This window comes from Balaenoptera acutorostrata, chromosome 10 (genome assembly GCF_949987535.1).
Source record: "Balaenoptera acutorostrata chromosome 10, mBalAcu1.1, whole genome shotgun sequence".
Lineage (NCBI taxonomy): Eukaryota > Metazoa > Chordata > Mammalia > Artiodactyla > Balaenopteridae > Balaenoptera > Balaenoptera acutorostrata.
The window spans coordinates 53,151,099-53,169,833 of record NC_080073.1 but is presented as its reverse complement, the minus strand read 5'-3'; the positions used below and the strand labels follow the sequence as shown (position 1 = coordinate 53,169,833).

Below are 18,735 nucleotides of genomic sequence, written 5' to 3'. Positions count from 1 at the left end.
TAACGGCGGCCCGCCCTCGGGAGGCGGGGCCTGGCAGAGCGGCCGCGACCCCCGCCCTCCCTCCCGCGACTCCCCAAGCCCTCCCTCCCTCCCCCCACTCCCCAAACCCTCCCTCCCTCCCCCAACTCGCCGTGCAGTCCGCCGCCCCGCGCGCGCCAGCGCGCCCTCCCGGCTGCGAGCCCCGCAACAGGTGAAGCGGCCGCCGGCCGCGGCGCCTCCGCGGGGCGGTCTCTCTCCGCCAGCCGCGCGCCCGCCCGTCTCCACGCCCCCTCCCCTCCGCCCGGCCTCCGCCGCCTCCCTTGGCTGCTGGCGGCCTCCCCTCGCCCGGTCTCCTGCTCCGGGGCCCCCGCGCAGGCCGAGAGCCCGCGTGCCTAGGAGCAGGGGCGGCCGCGCACTCGCCGGATACGCACTGCGGCCGGACGGATCCCGGCGGGTGACCCCCGCGCGCCCTGGTCCCCGCGCCGCCGCGCTCCCCTCCCCCCACGCCGGTGTCCCCGGGCTCAGGGCCGCGCGGCCAGCGCCGACGCGCCGGGGGTCCCCGAGGCGGGGCCGGCCCGGCCGGGGCGCGACGATGGAGGAGCCGCAGCGCGCCCGCTCGCACACCGTCACCACCACCGCCAGCTCCTTCGCGGAGAACTTCTCCACCACCAGCAGCAGCTTCGCCTACGACCGCGAGTTCCTCCGCACCCTGCCCGGACTCCTCATCGTGGCGGAGATCGTGAGTGCCTCCGGGCGGGCGGGGCCGGGGGCAGGGGCGCAGGTGGGCCCCGCGCCGTGCTCCTCGCCTGGGAGCTTGTTCGCATGCTCGGGAGGGCTTCGAAGGAATCCTTTTTGCTCAGCCTCTTCTTCATCCCCAGGTGCCAAACTCAGAGACCCCCTTTCTGAACGAGGTCCCATCACCTTGGGCTCTTTTGGGGGAGAGGGTCGTGACCCTTGGGAGGTCCGTTGGAGAGAAACTCGACTTGCTGGGCCCTCTCTGTGGTCGTGGTGTGTTCTGGGAGCAGGATGCTTGGTGGGCATTGAGTTTGTGTTAATGAGCGTCAGGGACACCTGGTGCCTCCCTTACCTGCCCTCTACCTGGGTGGCCTTTTCCCTAAAAGCAAAACTTTACGAAGATCAGAGGCGAGGAGCAGACTTTTTCTTTTTCTTAATTTATCTACTTGGTAGTAAAATCGAGGTGAATCAGGAGACGTTTACTGAATAAAATCTGAGGGTCTCCTGTCTGGTGCTCTTTGAAGACCAAAGGGTCTCCTGTTTGGTGCTGTGCACATCCTGGTTTAAGACTCAGAACGTTCTGGGGAAGGAGGCCGGGCATGTGCCTTCTCCTCTCCATAGGAAGACATGGAGGCTGAGAGGTCAAGTGATCGCCCCTTAGGTCCCTTCGTGGCTGAGAAAGGACGCCGGCCGTGTTAACAGCTAGTGGTGGCCACTATTTATTGTCTTCATCCTGTGCTAGGGTCTCGTCAAGCTCTTTAGATGCTTTCGTGCTCTCATGTACCACACAACAACCCTATCCTCTGAAGGTAGCTTTAATTATTATCTCATTTTGCATGTGAAGAGACTGAGGCTTAGAGATCGGAAGTCGGTCGCACCTGGGGGTGGTGGAGGTGGGATTCAAACCCAGGCCTGCCTGACTCCAGGGTCCTGCTCTTCACTGCCAAGGGGCATCCTTTCTAGCTGTCTAAGCAGCGCCCCTTTTGCTGTATCTCGTATACTTTCACTTAAACATTTGTGAGATTGAAATCTAGCCTCTATGGGGCCGTGACGGTGCCGAAGTGACTGAGGACCCCAGTGGTTCCTCTGAGAAACCTTCAGCAAAACCTGTGCACATCAAGTAGCTTGCTTGCTCCTCCAGGGTCTCAAAGCCCAACCCAGACCAACTGAATCAATCCCAGGTGGATCCAGTGCACGAGGAGTTTGAAGTGTTGGCTTAGCCCATGCCCCAGCTGGTTCCCCCAGCTGGTTCCCCCAGCTGGCATTGAGGCCTTCAGGAGATCCAATAAAAAGCTGGGGTATTGGAATCACTGTGCAGGGCCTGGCTTGTAGGAATTCAACAAATATTTGCTGTGTGAATGAAGGAGTTGGCAGGCTCCCCTGCTCCAGCAGAACGAGCAGAAGCTAAAATGACAGAGATGGGGCTTCTACCCTGGGGTGGATGTGGACCAGGCTTAAAGTAAAACACCTCTTGTTTTCTGATTTATGGTCAATAAACTCCATGTTACATACTTTTTCCGAAAGTTGGAAAGTGAAAGAAAAAATGTAAATGGTCCACAATCCCGTTACTAGAAATAACCACTGTTGATATGTTGGCATGTATACTTTTCGATTTCAATACGTTTTTTGAAAAAAATGGAAAAATATGTAAGAAAAATTGTCCTTATTACTACTAGAGTTGGGTTTTTATTTTTGACACGTCTATACATGCACAAGTTTTAAAGAGTCATAGTTCTACGGGTGGAAATGGAAGTTTTCCCCACCATCGCTGTAGCAGAGGTACCCACGTTCACATCTCTTAGAGCTCTAAATAATGTGTTTATAATGCTGGTTCTTGATTCCAACTGCGCCCTCCCCCGCCTGCCAACTGTAGATGTTATTCAGTGGCTTCCCACTCTGAAAGATGAGGCTTTAGCTCTCTTGGACCACTTCTTCCCCACCCCCATTATATACATACACCTTTCCTGTCTTTGGGTTACATCACTAACCAGTGCTACCTTAGGATACTGGGAACACTGTTCACAAAGGAGCCACTGAGTGGTCTATGAGTGCTTTTCCTTTTCTGCCCAATTTCTTGTTTTCCCTGGAGTCTGTAATTCTGTTTCCGTTTTTTAGTTCTCTAGATATTTAGACACTAACTTTACCTTAGTTGTTTGAATCCCCTCTCAGGAAACTGAGAGGCAGCTGGTACTCAGTTAGGGTCATCCTTCTGACCAATCCTCTCCGGGAGCTACTGACCTCCTCCCACCCAGCCTGCTCACCTGGGCACAGCTGATGGCCTGGGATCTCCTGCGTGTCACCCTGGAGACTCTCTTCCTCTCTCTCCTGGGTTGGAACCCGTCCTTCCCGTGACCTGTGTCCTTCTCTGTCTTGACTCACTGCCGCTGGGGGAACACACAGCCTCTGGTGGTCTCCTGAGAAAGGATGCATGTGTAAATCGAGATTTGCATCTTTCAAAATGTCTTGATTCCACTGTTACACATAATTAATAGGTTGACTAGGTAAAGAATGGTAGATTGGAAATTGTTTTCCCTCAGAATTTTGAAAGTATTCCTCTATTATCTTTTAGCTCTTATAATTCTTTAAAAAAAATTCCAATTCTTGATTCCCCCCCCCCCCCTTTCTGGAAGCTTGTAGAATCTTCTTTCTCCCCAGAGATCTGTAACATCATAACGATGTGCCTTCATATGAGTCCGTTTTCTTCCATAATACTAAGGACCTGGTGTGTTCTCTCAATCAGGAAATCTCATGGACGTTTAAGGAGATTTTTAAAAATTTGATTTTTTATCTTTCCATTTTCTTAGTTTTTTTTCTGAAATTCCTTTTATCCTTTTTTTCCCCTACGCATGTATTATAATTTTTCTCATGGATTTGTTAACTGCTGTGTTTACTTACCATGAACATTTTTCAGGGTCTTGGATCTCTTGCATTATTACAGTTTTCTGTCATATAGAAGTACTGTATTTGATTTCCTCAGCTTTCTGTTTTAAAACTAACATGTTCTAGGTTTTACTAGTATAGCCAGTGGTGTAGCAATCTTCCTGTTTTTCCCTCTCTTTCCACACTTTTCCAGCGACTTTCTTTTCTTTTTTTTAATTAATTAATTTTATTTATTTATTTATTTATTTTTGGCTGCATTGGGTCTTCGTTGCTGCGCACAGGCTTTCTCTAGCTGTGGCGAGCGGTTGCCACTCTTCATTGCGGTGCGTGGGCTTCTCATTGCGGTGGCTTCTCTTGTTGCGGAGCACGGGCTCTAGGCGTGCGGGCTTCAGTGGTTGTGGCACACGGGCTCAGTAGTTGTGGTGCATGGGCTTAGCTGCTCCGCGGCATGTGGGATCTTCCCAGACCAAGGCTCAAACCCGTGTCCCCTGCATTGGCAGGCAGATTCTTAACCACTGCGCCACCAAGGAAACCCTCCAGTTGACTTTCTTGAGGGAAAGTTCCTTGAAGTATATATTGGTGTGTCAAAGGGTACACAAATGTACATATTCTGTTTTGATACATATCCTGAAGTTATCTTTCCCCAAAGTTGTATTAATTTAAACTGTCATCAGTAATGTGAGCCTATTAAACTAAATATTTTTTTACGTTAGAAGGACTTTTAAAATTAAAAATGCTAAGGATCACCCTAAATGGTATACTATGTTTTATTGATCCAAGATCGTTTTTTATTCATGTTTTAATATCTGGGTCAGGATGCAGCTTACAATGGATGGTTTCTTGAACTTAGTGAAAATGGTACCACTACTTCTTTATCCCAGGATGGGGGCGGGGCGGTTTCAAACTATTACACTTCCAGCCCTGAGATTAAGTTAGACCTGCCTTAGAAAGTTAGAATGCTACTTTCTGCCTTGAAAATACAAAATACTGAGACAAAGAATTACTAAGAACCTGACTCCCCCCTTGAGCCTGGGGGAAGTAATAGAGAACAAAACACAATGTTTCCCCAAATCTGTTGTCAAAATCCCTTGCCCTGGCTTTCTCACAGGGGTGAGTGGTAATAGCTCAACCTGCTAAAATACTCTAGGCTGTGCCAATGTAACACCGTGTAGAAACCAAATTGTAATGGTTTCCTTCCTTTTAAAGTTTTATAACAAACTGGAAGCAATCTAGTACTTGACCTGTGACTCGTAGGATGCTGTGATCTCATAACAGTTATGAGTATATAAAGAATAAAAGTGATTTGTCAGAAGGTGAGTTAATCTCACCCTTCCTGTTATTGGTGACTTCAAAATGAGTTATGTCATCCGTGTAATAATGTCAGATCGACTTTCATTTACTTACTGTCATGAGCAAACTTAGGGGAAGGACAAAATAGGGTTTCCCCAAGAGCTGGAATCTAAATTATTCTACTCTGTAGAGTTCTTTTTAAAGAATAGTGAACGTATTTTTTCTACTTCACAAAAACAATACCTAGTCTTGGTAGAAAAATTATAAAAATGCAAGTAAGAAAAAAAAACCCTTTAATTCTCACCCCCACGGTGGTTACTATCAGGCATGGTACCAACCTATGTCTGGGAGTGGGGAGGCTTTTCAAAAATTTTTGGTTATTGTAATGCCTGAGGTTTCTATTGGTGTTTAGTGCCCTGGGGGCCAGGGAGGCTAATGTCCTAAAGTGCCTGGGACAGTACCCAACCATGAAGAATTGCTTTGCCAGCTGCCAACAGCACCACCGTTGAGGAACTCTGGGTGAACCACTGTTTACTCCTTGGAGTAAACCATTCCAGAGTTTCTTAAGTGGTTGTATGTTACTTATCTGTAGTTTTTTAAAAATGTAGTCACTTGTAAACTACTCCTTGTTTACTGCTGTGACCATCTGTGCTGGACATCTTCCATTTGTCACTTGGATGCACTCTCCACCCGGCTCTCCACCCTGCAGGCTGACTTGCACGGATCGTGTCCAGGGTCCCCTCTGATGTCCCACTGGATTCCGATGTCCTCCCGGCACCCACAGGAAGCTGTAAGGTGGGAGGGGAGCAGGTTCCTGGGATTCCTCCCTGCTGGGGCTCAGCAGCCTGGCTGTGTCCCTCTGTGCTGGGCGGCTGTCTGGCAGCCCTCTGCACTCGGCTGTTTTCCCTGGCTCTGCTGACTGGTCACTCCCAGCCGCTTCCTCTTGCCAGGCACTGCGCTATGGCTTGTGGTCTTCCTGCACCCTGCTTTCTAAATAAGACCTTTATTAAACTCTGCTCAGATTACCCAATCTAAATGTGCCAGTTTCTGGGGAGACCTGATAAGTTACCTTTCCCCATCAGTGATTAATTTCTTCTGGCATTCTTTTTTTTTTTTTTTAATTTATTTATTTTTGGCTGATTGGGTCTTCGTTGCTGCGCCGTGGGCTTTCTTCTAGTTATGGCGAGTAGGGGCTGCTCTTCGTTGCGGTGCGCGGGCTTCTCTTGTGGAGCATGGGTTGTAGGCACACGGGCTTCAGTAGTTGTGGCATGTGGGCTCAGTAGTTGTGGCTCACGGACTTAGTTGCTCCGCGGCATGTGGGATCTTCCTGGACCAGGGCTCCAACCCGTGTCCCCTGTATTGGCAGGCGGATTCTTAACCACTGCGCCACCAGGGAAGCGCTCTCCTGGCATTCTTAAAGGCCACCTAGTATTCCATAAATATCCAGGTTCCTGCTGCTCAATTTAGGTTTCTTTCTTTCCTGTAACAATGTTGTAACAAACATTCTTTAAGCTACATCTTTCTGGATGGTCTTTAATGTTTTCTACAGATGAGTACTTAGAATTGAGTAACAGGGTATATGAATCTTCTTTAAAGTCAAATTTATAGAGGTATACAGTAAAATTTACCCTTTTTAGTGTAGAGTTCTATGAGTTTGGGCATAGCCGTGTTTAAAAAGCAGCTTTATTGAGATATCATTCACAAAAAGTTGATCTTATAAAAGTGTACAATTTAGGGATTTTTAGGATATTCACATTTGTACAGCTTTCACTACTGACTTTAGAACATTTTTGTCACTGCAAAAAGAAACCTCTACCTGTTACCAGTCACTCCTTGGTCTCCCCTGGCCTCAGCCCTTGGTAACCACTAATCTACTTTCTACCTCTATGGATTTGTCTATCCTGGTCACTTCTTTATAAATGGAATCCTATAATATGTGGCCCTTTCTGTCTGGCTTCTTTTACGTGGCATAATGTTTTCAAGGCTCATCCAGGCTGTAGTATGTCTCAGTACTTCATTCCTTTAGTTGCCAAATAATATTTCATTGTATTATATATATATAACATTTTGTTTATCCATTCGTCAGTTGATGGACATTTGGGTTGTTTCCAAATTTTGACTATTATGAATATGCTACTGTGAACCTTCATGTACAAGTTTTTCTGTGGACATAGTTTTCAGTTCTCTTGGGCATTTACCAGGGAAGGGATGGCTGGATCATATGGTAACTCTTTGTTTAATATTTCGAGGCACTGCTAGACTGCTTCCAAAGTGGCTGCACTAATTTACAATCCCAACAGCAATATGAGTGTTCCAGTTTCTCCACATCCTCACCAAGATTTATTTTCTTTTTGATTCTAATCATCCTACAAGGTATGAAGTGGTATCTCACAGTGGTTTTGGTTTGTATTTCCAAATACAAGCCCTTCCTTGAATTTTAGTGTCACGTTGCCAATTTCTGCAAAAAGGGCAGCTGGGATTTTTTTTTTTTAAACAAATTTTTCTTTTTTTTATATATAAATTTATTTATTTTATTTATTTTTGGCTGCATTGGGTCTTTGTTGCTGCGTGCAGGCTTTCTCTAGTTGTGGTGAGTGGGGGCTACTCTTCGTTGAGGTGCGTAGGCTTCTTATTGCAGTGGCTTCCCTTGTTGCGGAGCATAGACTCTAGGCGCATGGGCTTCAGTAGTTGTGGCACGCAGGCTCAGTAGTTGTGGCTCGCGGGCTCTAGAGTGCAGGCTCAGTAGCTGTGGCGCACGGGCTTAGTTGCTCCACAGCATGTGGGATCTTCCCGGACCAGGGCTCAAACCCGTGTCCCCTGCATTGGCAGGCAGATTCTTAACCACTGCGCCACCAGGGAAGCCCCGGCAGCTGGGATTTTAATATGGACTGTGTTCAACCTGTAGATCAGTTTGGGGAGTATTGCCGCCTTAAAAAAATTGTTTTCCAATTCATGAACATGGGATGTCTTTCCATTTATTTAGATCTTCTCTAATTTCTTTACGAATGTTTTATAGTCTTCTGCATACATGTCTTGCATTTCTTTTGTTAATTTATTCCTAAGTATTTTATTCTTTTTGATGCTATTGAAGATGGAATTATTTTCTTAATTTCATTTTCAAATTGTTCATTGCTAGATCATAGAAATCCAACTGAGTTCTGTATTCTTGACCTTGTATCCTACAACTTTGCTGACCTCATTTATTAGTTCTAATAGTTGTGTGTGTGTGTGTGTGTGTGTTTGTGTGTGTGTAGGGGGTGGGGTGGGGTTGGCTTATGTGTTTTCAAGCCTTTTGATATTACTGCCAAGTTGTACAGAAAGGTTTAAACTGATTTGCATTCCCTCTAGTGGTGTTTCGGTGTTTGACAGGGTTTGTTTCTGCAAATGCTCAAACTTTTAATATTTGCCCGTTTTCTTGGGGTGGGAGATGTTCAGATTAATAAAAACTGACTTGGCATAGACACCCACCAGGCAGACCATCAGCTAATATTCAGGGGAGCCCTGCACATGTGAAAAAAAGCAAACTTAAAAAAAAAAATTTTATTGGAGTAGAGTTGATTTACAATGTTGTGTTAATTTCAGGTGTACAACAAAGTGAATCAGTTATACATATCTCCACTCTTTTTTAGGTTCTTTTCCCATATAGGTCATTAGAGAGTATTGAGTAGAGTTGGCTGTGCTATACAGTAGGTCCTTATTAGTTACCTATTTTATATATAGTAGTGTGTATATGTCAATCCCAAACTCCCAGTTTATACCCCGCCCCAACCATAAGTTTGTTTTCTACATCTGTGACTCTATTTCTGTTTTGTAAATAAGTTCATTTGTACCATTTTTTTAGATTCCACATATAAGTGGTATCATATATTTGTCTTTGTCTGACTTAACACAGAAAGCAAATGGTTTTTATTTGTGTTCCTGTGATTATTAAAATTGAACATTTTAAATATGCTTATTAGCCTTTTTTTTTCTTGTAGTAACTACCTGTTGTTTTTTTTTTCCTTCACCCATTTAAAAAAATGGGGCTCTTTTTTTTTTGGCTGGCTGCCTGGCTTATGGGATCTTAGTTTTCTGACCAGGGATTGAACCCAGCCCCTTGGCAGTGAAAGCGTGGAGTCCTAACTACTGGACCACCAGGGAAATCCCGGGGTTCTTTCTTTCTTTAAAAAATATTTTAGAGATATAAAAGGGAACAAAGACGTTAATGAAAATTACCTCCCAGGAGGGAAATAAGAATGGTTTGGGGGATGTGTTTGAACAGGGAGGTTTGCTTTTTAACTCCTTATCTTTTGTATGGTTTAAATTTTTTATAATGAGAATATATTTAAACATTAATGTAATTACAGAAGCTTAAAGCAGTGTGTTCATTGTACAAATAAATTTAAAATCATGTATATATGGAGTGAAAACTGAATGTCTCTGGTCTCCGCTAACCTACCTCCTTAACTCCACATTTCTTTCTTTTTCTTTTTTTGGCCGCGCCCTGCGACGTGCGGGATCTTAGTTCTCTGACCAGGCATAGAATCTGAGCCCCCTGCAGTGGAAGCACGGAGTCCTAACCACTGGACTGTCAGGGAAGTCCCTACCATTCACATTTTTCTGTACACTTGTTCTGTACACTTGCAAATACACACGTAGTATAAAACAAATACACACGAATGAGTGTATTACATATTCTGCAATTTATTTTTCATTTAATAATATCTTGATATTTTTCCATATCGCTTTTTGTTGATTTATGTTTCCTGTGTATTATGGGTATTAATTTTCTTTTGTCATTTGTTATTAGTATCATTCATGACATTTTTCTTCAAAATAAGTTTCTAATTTGCATGAAATCTAGAGTGTTACCTTTATTTAGCCTTGCGGGGTTTAGTTTGCTTAAACATGGCTTCCTTATCCCCAGGATTATACAAATATTTGAAGAAAATATAGTTTCTTTAAATGCTAAAAATATTTACCAGTGGGAGTTCTCTGGTGCTCCAGTGGTTAGGATTCAGTGCTTTCACTGCCATGGCCTGGGTTCAATCCCTGGTCGGGGAACTGAGATCCTGCACGCTGCACGGGGTGTATTTATTTATTGATAAATACGAATTATACAATAAATACGTAAATTAAAAAAATATTTTTTTAAAAAATTTGCCATCTAAGGCTGTAAGTTCTTTCTGTGTGGATAAGAATGTAATCTCACTTTTTCCCCCCAAATGCATAGCTAGGTGTCTCACCATTAATCATATTATATTCCCACGTATGTGTAACTATTTCTTGACCCTGTTCTATTTCTGAGTCATTTCCAAATTGACTATAGCTTTATCATGCATTTTAATATTCAGTAGGGTAAATCATACAAATTTTTCTCTTTCTTGCTGTGCTTGTGTACTTACACTAACACTTAGAGGTGATTTTTAAAATCAGTGTTCCTTACATTCCACTACAACTTTGATTGAGATTGCATTAAATTTATAAATTAATTTGAAGAGCTGTCCTTATGATATTGAATCTTATCACCTAGGAATATTGTATCTCTGTATTTATTTAAGGTCATTTGATGCTCTTGAAGTCATAAGTTTTTTCCAGATGAGTTTTATGTACTTCTTAGTATATTTGATAAATAGGATTTATAAAAAATGAATTGGATTTGGCACTTTCTGGCTATTTGTGGTTTGTAAGAAAGCTGTTGATTATCTTGTTTTACTCTTGTGTGTAGCCATTTTATTTGAGTAATTAGTTCTAATAGTTTTATTATTTTATAAGTAAATTATAGTAATATCTGTGAAACAACGATGGTTTTCTTTTCCTTTTTATATTTATACTTTTTTTTTCATTATTACATAGGTTAGGACTGCCAGTGTAATGTTGAATGATTGGGATGAGATGGGTATCCTTGGCGGACTCATAACTTTAATTGCGGCGTTTCTAATGCTTTAATGATAATACAGGTTTTACTGTAGGTTCTGGTAGATATTCTTTATTGAATTAAGGAAGGTAGGTTTAACTGTGTAACTGTTTTAATCAGGAATGGTTTTTGAATTGGGGAGATAGGATTTGGCTGGGGGGGGTGCCTTTTTATTAGGTGATCATACAGGTTTTTGTTTCTTTCTATTTGCTAATGGAGTGAATTGTATTAGGAAATCTAATGTTGAATCATTCTTGTACTCCTAGGATAATCTCTATTTAGTTGTAAGGTATTCTTTTAATAAACTAGTGGATTTTAAGGCTTTTTTTTAACTCTTGGATTTGATTTGTTAGTATCATATCTGAGGGTTTTGTGTCTATGTTCATATATAAGACCAGCCTTGTAGATCACTTTGCTGTGTTCTATTTTGTCTGATTTTAATACTGCCACCCACCCCAGCTTTTTTTGGCTAGCGTTTATCTGATATGTTCTTGTCCCTTTTTAATTGAAGTGAGATTCACATAAATATACCTCAGAGATATTGTGGTTCCAGACCACCACAATAAAGCAAACATCAAAATAAAGCTACTCACATGAATTCTTGGGTTTCCAAGTGTATATAAAAGTTATGTTCACACTATACTGTAAGCTGTTATGTGTATAATAGCATTACATCTCAAAAAACAAATGTACATACCTTAACTAAAAATACTTTGTTGCTAAAAAATGTTAACCATCCCCTGAGCCTTCAGTGAGTCCTAATCTTTTTGCTGGTGGAGGGTCTTGCCTGGATGTTGATGCTGCTGACTGATCAGGGCGGTGGCTGCTGAAGGTTGGGGAGGCTGCGGCAGTTTCTTAAAACAAGACAGCAGTGAAGTTTGCCACATCAATTGACTCTTCCTTTCATGAATGATTTCTCTATAGCATGCAGTGCTGTTTGATAGCATTTGACCCACAGTAGAACATCTTTCAAAATTGGAGTCAATCCTCACAAACCCCGCCACTGCTTTATCAACTAAGTTTATGTAATATTCTAAATCCTCTGTTGTCATTTCAGCAATCGATTAAGTTCACCATCTTACATGGACCAGGTTCATGGCGCCCCAAAACAATTACAGTAGTATCATCAGAGATCACTGATCACAGATCACCATAACAAATGTAATAATAATGACAAAGTATAGGGGGCTTCCCTGGTGGTGCAGTGGTTAAGAATCTGCCTGCCAATGCAGGGGACATGGGTTTGAGCCCTGGTCCAGGAAGATCCCACATGCCACGGAGCAACTAAGCCCACGTGCCACAACTACTGAGCCTGCGCTCTAGAGCCCGCGAGCCACAACTACTGAGCCCACGTGCTGCAACTACTGAAGCCTGCATACCTAGAGCCCATGCTCTGCAACAAGAGAAGCCACCACAACGAGAAGTCTGCGCACCACAACGAAGAGTATCCCCCGCTCTCCACAACTAGAAAAAAGCCCTCACGCAGCAACAAAGACCCAACGCAGCCGAAAAAATAAAATTAATTAATTAATTAAAAAAACAAACAAAAAACCCTACTTAACATAATGAAAAAGTTTGAAATATTGCAAGAATTAACAAATGTGACAGAGACACAAAGTGAGGAAATGCTATTAGAAAAATGGTGCCGATAAGACTTGTTTGATGCAGGGTTGCCCCAAGCCTTCAACTTGTAAAAAACACAGTATCTTTGAAGTGCATTAAATCAAAGTGCAATGAAATGAGGTATGTCTATAAAATTAACTATTTTAAAATGAACAATTGAATGGCATTTAGTACATTCACAATGTTGTGTGATCACTTCTATCTAGTTCTGGAACATTTTTATCTCCTCAAAGGAAACCCTACCTTTAATTTTCTTCCTTTTTTTCATCTGGTTATATCTTCTATATTGATCATATAACTAGATTTTAGTTCTATACCGAGTCTGAGAGTTTGTCTTTCAATATGGAAATTTTTAACACATTCATATTTATTGTGATAACTTATTTGGAATTCTTGGTTTTCCTTATTTTTTCCTCTAGTGATTGAAAGTTATAAATTCCATTTCTATTTTGTTTGGAGTTACTTTTAAAAATCTACCCAAAATATTTATACATATTTTTCTAACTACCCACAGAATTAAGATGTGTAACCACATTCCATTCAAGAGATAACACTTACCTATTCCTCACCATGCACTTTGTGTTAGACAATTTTTCGTTTTTTTAATAACCTTTATTGAGATATAATTCATATACCATACAGTTTACCCACTTAAAGTGTACAACTCAGTGGCTTTTGGAATATTCACAGAGTTGTGCAGCCATCACCGTAATCAATTTTAGAATATTTTCATCATCCCAGAAAGAAACCCCATACCCATTAGCAGTCATTCTCCGTTTCCCCACAACTCTCCCTATGCTATCACTAATTCTACATTCTGTCTCTATAAAATTTGCCTATTTTGGACATCTCATATAAATGGAATCCCACAATATGTGATCTTTTGTGACTGTCTTCTTTCGCTTAGCCTAATATTTTCAAGGTTCATCCATGTTGAAGCATGAATCAGTACTTCATTTCTTTTTATTGCCAAATATTATTTCATTGTGTGGCTACATTTTATCTATCCATTCATGAGTTCATGGACATTTGGGTTGTTTTCACCTTTTAGCTATTGGTAATGCTGCTAAGAACATTTATGTACAAGTTTTTATGTAGACATATATTTTCATTTCTCTTGGACGTATTCCTAGGAGTGGAATTGCTGGATTATGTGATAACTTTATATTTAACTGTATGAGGAACTGCCAGACTGGTTTCCAAAGTGAATGCACCATTTTACAATCCCTGGGCTACTTTTTAAAAAAATGATTTCTTAGGAATAATTACTTGCCAGTTGCCTGAAGCTTTCCACCCATATTACCAGACAACTATTTTGACGACTACAGGTTTAATTTTTTTCATGCTGTTTTTTGTGTTATTTGCTTTCTTGGTTTATTTTTCACTTTTGAAGTACCTCCTTGAGTAATTCTTTTAGCAAGGGTTTGAAGGTGTTGAATTTTTTGAATCCTTGCACATCTAATAACATCTTTCTTTTACCTTTATACTTCAATAATTTGGTTGGTATAAAATTGTAGGTCTTAAAATTTCTTTTCATTAATTCTTTGAAGATGTTGCTTCATTGTCTTCTAGCATCTGGTGGTGTTAATAAGAGACCTGATGGTCTGGTAGTCCCTGGACAGGCCTGTAAGGTTCAGTCCCCCCCACCCACCTTGGTCTCGTGATTGCCATTCCCACAGATTTAGTTGCAGTACAACCTTGCATGAATGATGCCTTGCACATTAAATTACCTATGAGAATGTAGAAAGCTGGTGCTGATGGTGTAGCAAGAAATTGTAGGTGGAATGTTGTTACTATATCAGGGTGAAATGGCTCATGAAAGGCAATTTTGCAACCATATGAGGTAATTATACTGGAGCATCAGGTTGATGTGGTTGGGAGTAAAAGATTGTTAAGCCTCCACCTGGAGTTTCCTGAGTCCTGGTGGGATCTGTGTCTGGGCAGGCTGAACGCCCTCATTCCAGCCTGGGAGAAATCAGGAAGACCTTGAAACCCCTCTCTCAGGACAGCTCTAGCCAGATGTTCCCTGCTGAGAACATGTCCTTTGCATCAGTTGCAGTAAACTGTGAGCTTTATAGTATTTAAGTCAAAGGCTTGTTTTACTAGGCTTCTAACCCACTCTTCTGGGGGAATCAGGTTCTCACTTCCTTTTTTTTTTTTTTTTTAATTTCCTTTTAAGTAACCAAATTAAAAAAAAAAAACCTCCCTGAAAGCTTTTGGAATTTTCTCCCCTTCTTTAGAGATCATATGCTTTACCACTATGAATCCAGAAGGGCATTTTAAAATTCATCTTTCCCAGTACTCATTGGGCCCTTTATAACTAATATTCAAATCTGTCTTCAGTGCAGGGAAATTCCTTGTATTTCCTGCATCTGTTTTTTTTCTGTTGTCTCTTTCAAAAAATAATCTTCATTCAAAAGAAGTTCCCGAAGAGATTAAACTGTCTTCAATATCTCCTAACTTTTCTCTTATACTTTCCGTTTCTTTGTTCTTTTGCAGAGTTCCAGGACAATAACACTTCCAGCCCAAATTCAGGTGGTTTTCAGTTGAGTATGTTCTGCTCTTCAGCCCAACTGCTGAATTTTTATTTTGGCTTTGATAGTTTTAATTCCCAACATTTTGTCGTTCTTTTACTTCGTAGTCTGATTGCTTTTTTATTGAATCACTTTAAGACTCTTGGGTATACAGTTGACCCTTGAACAACACAGGTTTGAATTGCCTGGTTCCATTTACAGGTGGGTTATTTTCTTTTTTTTTTTTTTTTTTTTTTGGGTTATTTTCAATAGCAAATACTGCAGTATCACATGATCCGAGGTTGGCTGACTATAAGTTATACTCGGATTTTCAACCGCAGAGGGTCAGAGGTGCTCCTAACCCCTGTGTTGTTCAGAGGTCAATCGTACTTAAGCTTTTCTTAGTTTACAAAGAGACCACTTCTGCTTGTTGAGTTTGTTGCTTCTATACGGCTGTTTTCCTCAATCATTTGGTGATTCATGATTGTCGATTTGTAATTGTAGATGAAATGGTTGGAGACTGTTTGCTCAGCGTAAGTGAGAATCCCTGTGCCCACAGCAGCGAATGCAGGTTTTCACCACATGACCTGCATCTAATGTCTTTTTCTCAGAGGAAAGGAATTATTAATGGGGTAGAAGGGGCATTGGGGGCAGTGTGGCTGCTCGGGCTTTGTTTTGAGGTATGCAAATAGCTTGTTGAAGAATCTGGAAGTCTTGAAGCTTTATCTTGGAGACTGTTTCCAGAAGTAACTGCTAGAGGGGATGTGGAGAGAATGATTAACTCGACAGCTCTCTAAGTCTTTAAATTTAGTCCTTATCAGATTACCCTTGGCTCATTCCTTTTCTCACTTCTGCTGTTACCTTTTTTTTTTTTTAACTTACTGACACAGGATATTTAATATTTTATTTATTTATTTATTTTTTATATTTATTTTTGGCTGTGTTGAGTCTTCGTTTCTGTGTGAGGGCTTTAGTTGCGGCAAATGGGGGCCACTCTTCATCGCGGTGCGCGGGCCTCTTCACTGTCGCGGCCTCTCTTGTTGCGGAGCACAGGCTCCAGACGCGCAGGCTCAGTAATTGTGGCTCACGGGCTTAGTTGCTCCGCGGCATGTGGGATCTTCCCAGACCAGGGCTCGAACCCGTGTCCCCTGCATTAGCAGGCAGATTCTCAACCACTGCGCCACCAGGGAAGCCCCTGCTGTTACCTTTAATCTTTGAATTTTTCTGAGCGTCTGCTTAGAAATTCCCCTTTTTGATGGTCCTCTGTTTGCCTCTCCAGGGCTGAAGACTGGAAACCCCATTACTTATCCTTAGTTTGTTCCCACATGTCTCCCAGGAATCAATCCCTCATGGCTATAGGTTGTTGCTATTGCTCTTTCCAGCCTCTCAGCACTACTGTGTATTTTAAAATTATTTGCATGTGTGTGGTGTTTTTTGTTTTTGGTCATTTCAGTGGAATTTGGGAAGGATGGAGAGATAAACATACAGGTCTAGTCAGCTGCCTTGAGAGAGAAGTTCTGCTGTTTTGTTATTCATGTAAAGGCATTTTTTATGTATATAAAGAGTATTGACCTTCTTTCTGTGTTGCAAATATTTTTTCTAGCTTTTCTGTGCCTTGACTTTATTTACACAATGTAAAGCTTATCTTTAAATTTATCAGTCATGTTTTTTCCTTATGTCTGGTTCATTAGAAAATGCTACTTCTCTAACAAAACTAAATATAATTAATTATACATTAATTTTTAACCTGTGTTTTTCTTATAGTACTTTTTAATGTTTAACCTTAATATTGAAATTTATTTTAGCTGAAGGTAGAAAGTTGGGCTCTAACTTTGCTTTTAGATATCTTCTCGGTCGTCCCAACATGATATAATGATAATCTATAAATCTATTTTTCATTCACTAATCTGGATTGCTATCTTTATTTCATTTATTTGGTTCTTGTATCGACTTGGGCTCAATTCTGTACTTTCTAGTCTATTCCAGTCTTTGTTCTCAAGTTTTAAAATCTGTCATTCTAGGATACGTTTTAACATCTGATAACGTAAACCACCCCAGCCATAAATTTTAGAATTTTTTAAAAAGTCATTCACTGCTGTGTCCCCTCTCCTCTGTCAAATTGTCTTGGCTTTTGATTGGGTTATTATATAATACATAGATTAATTTTTGGAAAAGGGATTTACACTATTTTATAGTTCCCAAGAAGAACACTCCTCAGCTGTTCCCTTGTCTTCTGTTACATCTTCTTATTGATTCTTAAGCTCTTCAAGATCTTTTCCAGTCTATAATGCTGTGAGTTTTACAGTGTAAATTAATAATGCATATCTTATTTATTCAGTTGTCAAATATGTGTTGAATAGTTATTGTGTTCCAGAACCTTTGTCTAGCATTTAGAATATAGTGGTATAGCATCTTTCTATTTTTATTTAAAGGAATGATCAATGATAGGATGTAAGACATGAAAAGAAAAATATGCTTAGGATGATATCGAAGGATAGTTTTTAAAAATCCTCAAATTTTCAAATTTGAGCAGAAACTCAAGAGCCATTTATTCCTTGCTGGCCTTTGGTCTTTTATTCATCTCAAGGACTTAAATCTGAAATTTAACACATGCAGAATACAATTTGTTTCCTTTTTTTGTTAAGATTTATGGCTGGAGTTATTCCCAGGAAGGTGGTAGTACTTTTCCTTAGATGAGCATTTTACCATTCATTTTCATTTAAAAGTAAATGAATTTCCATGTTTATTATCTCACTTGATATGAAGCCAGCCCCAGGTTTTGGGGAGTCCCTTCTTTCATTCCCATTTCTAGTTGAGACATGATCTGAGGAAACAGTTCTCAAATTATATGTGAATGAGTCAACCACACCTTTGTGGGGTGCAAGGTGAAACAGTTCCATTGGTTGCTTCTCCCTCTTCCATACCTACCCATGAGATTCCTGGTAACCAGCCTAGTGGAATCTCCCTTCTACGGTAAAGTACTGTATCCACTGTCTCGGTCAAGGTTCAGTTGCAGACGACAACATCCACTTTAGCTAGTGGGAGCATCAAGAGACTTATTATAAATCACTAGATGGCTTCCAAAATTTTTGGTAGAGCTGGGGGAGCAGGCTCTAGGCTGAGCTTCCAGCAACACCTCCCAGTATAACACCACAGAACTGGCCTATCCTAGGAAGGCAAGGAAGCAGGATCTCCTCATTGCTGCTGGATCTTGGACCTGCATTGTGACACATGGCCCCACGTTCCCCCTGACTTATCTGTCAACACTCTGAAACTAGGGATGGGACACAGGGGTTTCAGTTACGGCTGCCACAAAAAAACAAACGCTGCCTCGGCTGAGTCTGCCAGTGGGAATGCAGAAGCTGCTGAAGCATGTCTTCTGGCCCCACGATGTGGTCTTTGGCTTCTAAATCCGGCATGGGTGTGTCTGCCAGAGCTCCATCATGGGTGGGACCTGAGCTGCGGGGGTCTGGCTTTCCAGCCTCTCGTGAGAGTAAGCAACGCTGCGAGGGGAGGGGCGTGGAGCTGAGTGGCTCCACGTGCAGTGCTTGCTACAGCCACCTTCAATGTTTTTCTAGAACATTCTAAGGACTTGCCCTTTTTCCATTTAGATGTGCACTTTCTTCTCTTTTTTTTCTTTTTTTGGACATGCAGCTTGTGGGATCTTTGTTCCCCGACCAGGGATTGAACCTGTCAGTTCCGCCAGAGAATTCCCTCTAGATGTGCGTTTGATTTCTAGTTCTGTGACCTTGCATGACCAACCTAAGATTTCTTGAACTTCCATTTATAATAATGAGAAGGGTGATGATAACTTCACAG

General features: G+C 41.6%; 1 protein-coding gene across 2 annotated transcripts in view; it reads left to right on the top strand.

Moving 5' to 3' along the window:
• Nucleotides 1-285: 285 nt before the first annotated feature.
• CMTM8 (CKLF like MARVEL transmembrane domain containing 8) overlaps nt 286-18,735 on the top strand; it is an 88,681-nt gene continuing 70,231 nt past the window's right edge. For both annotated transcript variants that reach the window (XM_007191532.2, XM_007191531.2), the window contains exon 1: nt 286-718. In XM_007191532.2, coding sequence (XP_007191594.1) covers nt 572-718 — 147 coding nt within the window. In that variant the 5' untranslated portion in view covers nt 286-571. The remainder of the gene's footprint in view (nt 719-18,735) is intronic.